Below are 10,273 nucleotides of genomic sequence, written 5' to 3' on the forward strand. Positions count from 1 at the left end.
TGTAAGCTGTAACGTTTTCTAACTTTTTTATTTTAATTAAACATTTTAAACACTTTAATTTTGTAAACGCAACACGCATTCCGTACAGAAAAAAAAAATCAAATTTTCCACAGATTTTAAGCAGATCAGCAGGTTTCTGACAAAATAGTGCACCGCCCACTAACAGTAAAGACTGTTCTACAGCTTCTAATTTTTAAAAATATTTTAGATAAGTTTCATCTATACAAATATCACAGACTATTCTCGATTGGTTTTTCTGAATGTCACACTTAGTTCAGTATTTTATTTACAGATGCAACCATTCAAAATGTACAGTACAACCCCGTACCGCTCGAAATTATGTACAGTTCACTGTGTTGTACTGCAGTACGTGACTGGGTGGCCAAAATGACCAACAGGGGCACTCATGGTGCATTGGTTGTTGGTGAAACGATTTAATCATTTAATCCCTTTACTGTGCATGTTTTAATCTGCTTAATATTGAATATTTATATGGCATTTTACAACTAAAGGGAAATTTTAGTAGCTGAGAATAAAAAGAAGAGGAGTATAACATGTCTTATCTTGCTTTTATAAAATATAAAGACTTTTTAAAGTTTAATGATTAACATGCGGTAATACACAGTTTAAAATTATTAAAAGTCTAAAGAGTATACAACTTAAATTCTTGGGAAAAGATTGTCCCTTAGCAGCGACCGGAATTCGAAACAAGGCGTTTTCTGGCGACAGCTCAAATGCTGTATATGAGACCTTAAGCTTAATTAGCTCCACCTGGTGGTTTTACAAGGTGCTTCTGGATACTATTACCTATTTCAATAAAGATGCGGTAGGATGTGGTAGGATGCGGTATACTGCGCCACGTCCACTGCATTTTAACGCAGCATACCCTGCTTATTTTGAATGGCTGGATCTGTACATGGACATCTATATACAGTACATATAATTAAATTATATATTTTACTTCTCATTTACATGAATGTCATTATCGCAGTTAAAAATTATAGCAGCACAGTGGCACAGTGTATTGCTGCTTTGTGATGCCGGGGCCCTGGTTTCAATTATGGACCTGGGGTGTTATCTGTGTGGAGGTTTGTGTTCTCCCTGTCGTAGGGGTTTTGTGAATTTACTGGAACATTTTAATAATTGTTACAGTAAATCACAAGGTGATTCTTTTATGGCTATTAGAAAATCAGTCATTAGAACAATCAGCAACACTCACACACACGGATTCAAATACACAGAATACATTTATTATGAATAATAAATATAAATAAACTTTATTTTATATAGCGCCTTTAAAGGTGGATTCTTAAAGCGCTTTAAAGAATGACAACAACAATAAATAAAAAAAATACACAAGATAACACACATTAATAATACACAGAGGAGACCGTGGATGGTGGTACTAAGAATAGCAGAGGGGTGAAGAATGGAACCAGTTAAGTAAAGGCTTTTCTAAAGAAGAGGGTTTTGAGTCTGGATTTGAAGGAGTTTAGAGAAGGTGACTCTCTGATATCCTTGGGGAGAGACTTCCAGAGCTTGGGGGTATAACAGGAGAAGGCCCTGTCACCCATACAATGTAGACAGGCTTGGGGGACAGTAAGGAGACCAGAGTTAGAAGAGCAAAGGTTGCGAGGTGGGGAGTAGGGCGATAATATTTCAGACAGGTACTGAGGTGCTAAGCCATGCATAGCCTTGTGGGTGAGCATGAGGATTTTAAAGTCTACACGGAATTTGATCGGAAGCCAGTGCAAGGACTCCAGGATAGGAGTAATTTGATAATTTGCACTAGACCTGGTCAGGATTCTGGCTGCTGAATTTTGGACATACTGCAGTTTGTTCAAAGTAGATGTAGATAACCCAGCAAGTAGAGCATTACAGTAGTCAATTCGAGAGAACACAAATGTGTTGATCAGCTTTTCAGGCACAGTTAGTGATAGCATAGGGCGTAGTCTAGCGATATTTCTGAGGTGAAAAAAATATGTTTTGACAATATGCTGCACATGTGGGTCGAATGTTAAGCCAGAATCGAATATAACCCCAAGGTTTTTCAATTTAGATTGAAGCTCAAGAACAGAACCATCTAAAGATAGGATTACAGGACTGGCTTTATGAAGTTTTGAGTCATCCAAATTTTTATGTCAGAGATGCAATTAGATAGAATAGAGACAGCCACATCAGTGTCAGGTTTGGTATGGATGTATATTTTAGTATCGTCAGTGTAGAAATGAAAGCTGAGGCCATGTGCTCTTAAAAGCTGACCAAGTGGAAACATGTAAATGCTGAAGAGCAAGGCGCCCAGTATTGAGCCCTGAGGAACACCAGACTTAACAAGACCAATTGCAGACATATACCCATTAAGAGAGACAAAGTGACAGCGATCAGTGAAGTAAGATTTCAACCATTTGAGAGCAGTGTCAGAAACTCCAAACACAGTCTCAAGACGAGAAAGTAAGATGTTATGGTCCACAGTGTCAAAAGTGTCAACAGTGTCGAAAGCAGCAATGAGATCAAGAAGGATGAGTATAGAAAGAGAACCAGAATCAGAAGCTATTAGAAGATCGTTAGTGACTTTGACCAGGGCAGTTTCTGTGCTGTGAAGTTGACGGAAGCCAGATTGGAGGGGTTTGAAAAGGTTGTGTTATGAGGTGGTTATGTAACTGGAGTGTGACAGCACGTTCTAGAATTTTTGCAAGAAAGGGTAAGTTGGAGATGGGGCGAAAATTGTTAAGGTTGTCGAGAGCCATGTTAGGCTTTTTTGGCACGGGGGTAATGGCAGCAGTTTTGAGGACCGTTGGTACAATGCCAGTGCTCATGGATTCATGTATAATATAGAGGACAATGGGACAGAGAGAAGAAAAACAGGACTGAAATAAAGTGGTGGGAATGGGATCTAAAATAGATGTGGTGGGTTTCATGTGTGTAACTAGTTTATTGAGGGATGCTGAGTCAAGAAGAGAGAAGCTGGAGAGAAGGGAACCAGAAAAGTTGGATGAGGAGGTAGGAGGTATGGAAATGATATGCGTAGTGGAGAGAATGTGATGCAGGATATTGTCGATCTTAGAACTAAAGAAATCTAAGAATGTGTTGCAAAGTTGCGATGAGGCAGGTAATGTGGTGGGGCAGTTTGGCTTGAGCAGTCTGTTGATGGTGGAGAAAAGATGTCTGGGATTGTTTTGGTGATTTTCAATGATGTGAGAGAAGTAGATGGATCTAGCAGACTCTACAGTAACCTTATATTCAGACAAGTAATCTCTCCAAGCCTGATAATGTACATTTAGGCCAGAAAGATACCAGCTACGTTCAAGTTTGCGAGAGGCTGCCTTCATAGATCGCAGATGGTCATTGTACCAGGGGGCAGGGTGAGAGAAGGAGATGGTTCGAGTTTTTAAAGGAACAAAGGTGTCAAGGGTAGATAACAGAGAACTGTCAAGTAACTGTAGTTTGTCCTCTAGAGCAGTGGTTCTCTTTTCGACCAAGTACCACCCCTGATCAAACCAAAGCATCCAAGTACTGCCTACAAGTCACCTTCTCTGAGGAGCCACAGAAAATCTCAATGTCCAACATGAGTGCACGTGTGTGTACATACTCACATACACATATAATAAATATTATAATAATAAACTTTATTTGATATAGCACCTTTAAAGGTGGCTTCTCAAAGCGCTTTACAGAAAAAAAAACAGGAACAACAACAATTACAAATAAACAATAAAAAAGCACCATTTCAGTGAGAGGGGTGAGCCTGCTTAGTTGAGCAAAGCAGTTGTGAAGTCATTTTTGAGCCTTGATACAATTCACAACAGAGTCTAACAGATATTAAATCGTCCGCATTTTCTTGACGGCAAAGGTCTCACGGTGGATGTTGCAATGCGTCCATTCATTTCTGGAGCAACCTCTCTAATTCGTGCAACTACACCGCTATTTCGGCTTGTCATCGCTCCAGCACCGTATTTACAATCTCCGAATCATTTTATCCAGTCGATGCCATTCTCTTCGATAAATTCATTCAGAACCTGAAATATGTGCTCTCCTGTAGTTCCTGTTGGTAGCGGCTTATAGAACAGAAACTCCTCATGGGACATGCCCTTAAACTCGTATCTAACGTAAACGAGCAAATTGGCCAAATCGACTACAGACTCATCTAATTGCAGTGAAAAGCATCTGCTCATCTTAAAGTGTTCTATCAGCGCACTTTTGATATCATCCGCCATTTCAATAATTCTATGAGTGACTGTGTCTTTCAGAGGGGGCAGCAGGTTGAGCTGTTTAGCACCTTTTTCTCCACATATAATATGTGTCAGCTCTTTTGCCAATGGTAAATAAGGTTCTTCAAAAATAGTGTGGGGCTTACCTACTTGAGCAATCTGCAAGCTTGCAATTTCCGTTTCAGGAGTCTGTCTCAGAAGTTAAAAGTTCTTACCTCATGCGCATGGGAGCGACACACAGAGACGCTCTGTGCATTTTTCTCAAATTAACCTAGAACAGTTCTTCAATATTTTTCTGTTACCTATCACACTTTCCTGTGCTCACAAGATTACCAGCTTTTGTAGCACGCATTTCTGTGCATTCCTGTGTTTACAACATTGGCATTGTTCCAAAATCACGCACATTCTCCTACCCCTCTATTTGCTGGAGATAGCTTTTTTTAAATACAATTGGTCACTTGCGTTCGTAGCACACATTCCTATAGAATGGAATAGAATTACATTGTAGCTCTTTGTCCACTCAAGTATTAATGCGCGCTGTATCGTAGTACGTAGGCTGCGTATTCGATACGTCTTAAAATAGAAAATATGAAAACCCGTCCTGATTTTTCAGCGCACACAACAAAGTTCCAGGGTCATATGGCGTACCAGCTGGCGGCGCTCCGCGTACCACTCCTGGTACGTGTACCACAGTTTGAGAACCACTGCTCTAGAGGGTCAGAGGAAGAGAAACAAGATAAGGAGGACAGAACAGAATTTTCAAACCTTGGGTGATCAATTGATCGCCAGTTGTGGAAATTTACAGAGCGTGGGGTAGAAGTGTTAGAAACGAGTAATTCCAGAATAGCTAAGCTAAAAGAATGGCTAAGTGGTCAGAGAGGCCTAGATCAAGGGGAGAGCAGTGGGAGACAAAAGAGTCATTTACAATAATTACATCTAAGGTGTGTCCTTTGTTATGTGTAGGGGTACAAACAAACTGAGTAAGATTAAAGCATCCCAATAGAGAAAGGAAGTCTTTAGCCAGACTGGAAGACCTTGAATCTATGTGTATATTAAAGTGTCCTAGAATAAGGATCCTTTTAAACTTAAGGCATAACAATGAGAGAAAATCAGCAAATTCACCCAAGAAGGCTCCACTGGGTTTGGGTGGTCTATAAACTGTGGCAATAATAGTAGATTGGGGGATAGAAACATTTAAAACAAGGCACTCAAAAGAAGAGGGAGGAGGTATAGTAATAGGACTTAGATTGTAAAAAAGGTTGTAAATAACAATGATGCCCCCACCTCTGCCTGAAAGACGTGGAAGGTCAAACAAACCATACCCAGGAGGGACTAATTGGTTAAACAAGAGTCCATCATTTTGTTTGTGCCAGGTTTCGGTTAAGCACAGAAGGTCCAGTTTTTTTTCTTTGATAGTGTCACATAAAAGAAGAGCCTTGATGTTTATGGAGTAGGAATTGAGTAGCGCTGATCTGGCCAGTCTCGAGGATTCAGGGGGAAGCGGAGTGCGCTCCAGGTGCAGTAGTAAGTGAAGATTTTTGAGGTCGGAGCCGATACAAGATGGACTTACAGTCATGCGCCGAAAGACAGGGATAGAGACTCCGCTGGCAGACGACTGAAAGAAACGGCATCCTTTGCTGCGATGGATGTAGCGACTCGGTCGTAAAATCCCAGTAATATGGCAATAATCGAATGTGTCTTTCACCAAGAAGTAGCTTTGTTTTAGTTGAAGAAGTTGCAGTGCAGTGTACCTCAGAGACATGATCGATGAATCAAGACGGTGTAACAAGACGGGAAGGAAATCCAGAGTAAGGCGATAGCAGGTGGTGAAGGTCTTCAGCAAATTCACAACGCAAGTGGAAGTCGCATTTGTAAATTTGTAACGTGGAGCGGATAACGTGAAGCGGATAAAAATAGATAAATTAGAAATCAGTGTTGCCGAGAAGAGAAAGGAAAAAAAACATAAATAAGTAGATAAAGTAAATAAGTAAGTAAATAAAACATGAAAAACTGGTGTGAGGAGCGGCAGCCAAATGCGCCAGCGTTCCCTCTCGACCAGAACCGGAAGTGATACATAATCACATAATTAATGCATAAAACTATGCATATAAAAATATCAGTCAGCCTGTATAGAGATGGCACCAAAATGCAAGATATATAATAATGAAGAGATACAAAACAGAAAGAAATACAAACAAGTAATATGCATTCAGTATACCATTCAGCTATACCGTTTTGTTAATTAGTCTCATGGATACAACTACATTAGATACTCAAAAGTAAATACATTACTTATATGAATTAAATTGATATCAACTTGTCTTGAGGTGCCAACTGAATTCTCGAGATGCAATGTAGAATATTGAGTTACTTATCCAGATTAGGATTTGGATTTCCCAGGGAACGGACACAAAAGACCAGCTGGCAGGCTCTGTTGCAGAGGCGTTCAACCAGCATCATTGGGCTTGGGTCTGGCTTGGGGCCAAACCAATCCTGGTGCAGCTCCGAGTCGTGGAAGAAGGAAGAAGACATCGTTCTCTCCAAGGACCACCCTCTTGCTAGCATCTTGGCTGGGCTAGGAAAAACAAAGTCTGTGCACAGAAAAGTGACTGTTTGGTCCAGGGCAAGTCACTCTAAAACAGGAAGAAGACTTGTTCGTTCCCAGCATAGCACTACTGATGAATAAAAATTCTTCAGATTGTTGACAAGAGTCCAACTGTATGTCGCTGTGATGACCACACAGGCGTTCACAGTTGCGCCAGCAAATTCACGAGGTCTTTTGCTGCAGTCTAGGCCTGGGGCAGATCTGGGTTAGGGTAAGGGTTAGGGTTAGGTTAGACTCACTCTGTGGTCATTAAAAATCCCAGGGCATTTCTCGAAAAGAGTAGGGGTGTAACCCCGGCGTCCTGGCCAAATTTCCCATTGGCCCTTACCAATCATGGCCTCCTAATAATCCCCCTCTATGAATTGGCTACATTACTCTGCTCTCCTCCCCACTAATAGCTGATGTGTGGTGAGCGTTCTGGCGCACTATGGCTGCCGTCGCATCATCCAGGTGGGGCTGCACATTGGTGGTGGTGGTGGAGGGGAGTCCCCATTACCTGTAAAGTGTTTTGAGTGGAGTGTCCAGAAAAGCGCTATATACTGTAAGTGTAAGCAATTGTTATTATTATTATTATTATTAAATCTGTACAACTTTTTTTTCAATATATTCCAACGTATTCTTAGAAAAGGATAAAACATTATAACTTTTTATGAAGTACAGAATATATACTTTATAATGTTAGAACACGCATGTTAAAACCACAACTCACTGTAAATTACCAAGTTAAAGACTTTGATGCATAAAATATTTATGAAAAAGGTGAAATGCTGTTGTGTACTTATATTTAGCTACCACTATCATCTACTGTGTATACATTGTATACATTAGGTATGTATTATGTTATACTGCTGTTTTTATTTTCAGCTACCTATAGGAAAAATAATTTCAGTTATTTGAGATCTAAAACTGATTCTTAAATTCACAATTTTGTGTTTATAGACAATGACTTGAAGTGCAATACCAGACCCATACTGGAGAAACTTGACAAGAAGAGATTAAATTACCTTTAGTAACCCAGCCAAAGCCCTGACTTGAATCCGAAATAATATTCATGTCATGAGATGAAAATTGCAATGCATCAACATCATAATAAACATTTCAAAACTGGCTCAGTTTTGGAAAAAGAAAATAACTTTTATTTTATAATTATTTGGAATAATAGACAACAGGCAATAAAAACAACCCACACATTTAGTAATTGTTTAAAAATATACAGTTTTTACTATTATTAATTGCATATTGAAGCCACTTCATTGGGCATCCAGGTATGACAATAAAAATGTTTTTTTTTTCAATAAACCAAATGTAATATGATAGATTACACAAACTGGGCAACATTGTAGTATAAATGAATTGTAAAATTATGTTTGCAGATCAAAACACTCACCATTCAAGTATTAACAGTGCAGAGCAATTGATTGATATATTTTCTATAATGAAATGATAAAGAATTAATCATGTTTTTGTTAACATTTTATTAAATAAAAGTGAAAAAAGAACATGTCATTAGAAGGAAAAAAATATTCCACTAATGAAAACATGCAGATGTTTTCAGTACACTGTTTTTATGTCCTATAATTTCTGTACTTCATTTTTCATTACTGAATAGTGATCAAAAGAAATTCCTAAACATAAAATCTGTTGAAGTTCAAATGGTAAGCAATTTAATGATGTTCAGTAAACAGATTAATTAAAGTGGATGATGGATAACATATTCTGAATGTTAATATTTCTTTCATTGACTTCTGAAACCAGGGATAAAACAAAGCATAAATAACAGGATTCATTGCAGAGTTAAAATTTGCAAGAAAGATTAGAGCATTAATGACTGCAGCTGAAGAAGAGACACTAAGGCTTCCTTCAACTATACTGCCAATGTAATAAGGCATCCAACATAAAAGGAATGCAGCCACTACACTTACTAAGGTTTTGGCTGCTTTCCTTTCTGATCTTTTGGAAAATTTACTGTTGCTTCTCTTCTTACACTTCAGTTGTTCAGTAACAGTTTTGATCACTCGTGCATGCCTTTTAGCAACAATAAATATTTTTATATAAAGAGCTATCATAACAGAGCAAGGCAAAATAAAAGAAACTAACATGTCAACTATAACCCAGGGTGCACTAATTTCAAACAAACATTCTCCTAGACAGGCATTGAGGCCTTCTGTGCTTTTAAAGTTAATGTTAAAATTAACAACAACCACCACGTAAAGTACAGAGAATGTCCAACTGAGTATTATACAAAAACATGTGAAATTAACTGTAATTTTATTAGAATACTGTAATGGGTCACACACTGCAAAATATCTATCAATACTTATAAATATAACATTGCTAAGAGAAACAACTGTAAGAATGCAAAGAACTGAGTAAAAAATAATACAAAACATTCTCCCAAAATACCAACAAGTTTCTATATATCTAATCATCACAAATGGCATCACAATCAGCCCAACAAGTAAGTCCGCCACAGCCAGAGAGAGCAGGAGGAAGTTAGTTGGTGTGTGTAGCTGCTTGAAGTGAGAGATAGAAATGATCACCATCAGGTTTCCACACACTGTCAGCATCACCACTGATATAAAGAAAACATATACAATTACATAAACAGCTGTGGATCGAGTTTCTTTTGTGCAAGATGTATTGTCAGATGGAAAACAGTACTGCACTATTTGATGTCCTCTCACTTCTTTTAATTCCATTATACAAGAAATAAAATGATCGAAAAATGGTTTTGAAATTGCAAAAAGAAATACAGAATTCCACTCTGTACCCTTAAAAGTACCATATTAACCCAACTTAAAATGGCTGTAACTTTAAGGATTCGAGTAATATACAGTAACTCTTGTCTCTGCTTCTCCTTGGTTTTTAAAGAGATTTTAGTAACTCCTCCTGCTTCTGTGCTTGTGTGTGGGTATGAGTATGTTTGTTTTTGATTAAATGAGAAGGTGTGAAGAGTCTAGAGATCTCATTAGAGCTAACCTGTTTTGTTACTTGACTCGTATCCTGAACTGTAGGTATAGTTGTAACATCTTCATTAAAATCCCCAAAAAAGTTAATGCAACAAAAGAACTATATTAATAAATTTAAATACCACTGAAATCATATAGCTTGATCTGAATGAATATAAAACATGAATATATATAGTAAACTGGGATGTTTGAGTAATCAAATAAATATGGTTAAAAATATAAATATAAAGTCAGGTCCTGTCACCAGCTTACCTTGTGAATAAATAATAAAAGTGAACAATTCCACACCTATAATTGCAAGGGAATATAGACCAGTAACATTTATAGATAGATGATTTTCTGTGTCCTGATCAATGTGATGTAGTATTTTAATAAATGGGGAAGCAAATTAAGAGAAAATCAATCACAAATAATGTATTTAGATATGTTTACAAGTCACATTCATCCAAGCTAACCTAAGACCTGACATACAGTATGTAAATTCCACTTTA

At 38.0% G+C, this 10,273-nt stretch overlaps 1 protein-coding gene across 1 annotated transcript; it reads right to left on the reverse strand.

The window, feature by feature from the left end:
* Positions 1–8,477: 8,477 nt before the first annotated feature.
* Positions 8,478–9,512, reverse strand: LOC148840230 (trace amine-associated receptor 13c-like). The gene has a single exon (XM_088936725.1). The coding sequence runs from the start codon at positions 9,510–9,512 to the stop codon at positions 8,478–8,480; it is 1,035 nt and encodes a 344-aa protein (XP_088792851.1).
* Between the last annotated feature and the right edge of the window lie 761 nt (positions 9,513–10,273).

This window comes from Atractosteus spatula, chromosome 2 (assembly GCF_055471065.1).
Source record: "Atractosteus spatula isolate fAtrSpa1 chromosome 2, fAtrSpa1.hap1, whole genome shotgun sequence".
NCBI classification, from domain to species: Eukaryota; Metazoa; Chordata; class Actinopteri; order Semionotiformes; family Lepisosteidae; genus Atractosteus; species Atractosteus spatula.

Bases quoted from the DNA above. Each gene is read 5' to 3' on its own strand.
- LOC148840230 (XM_088936725.1), bottom strand. From the start codon at position 9,512: ATGGAATTAAAAGAAGTGAGAGGACATCAAATAGTGCAGTACTGTTTT.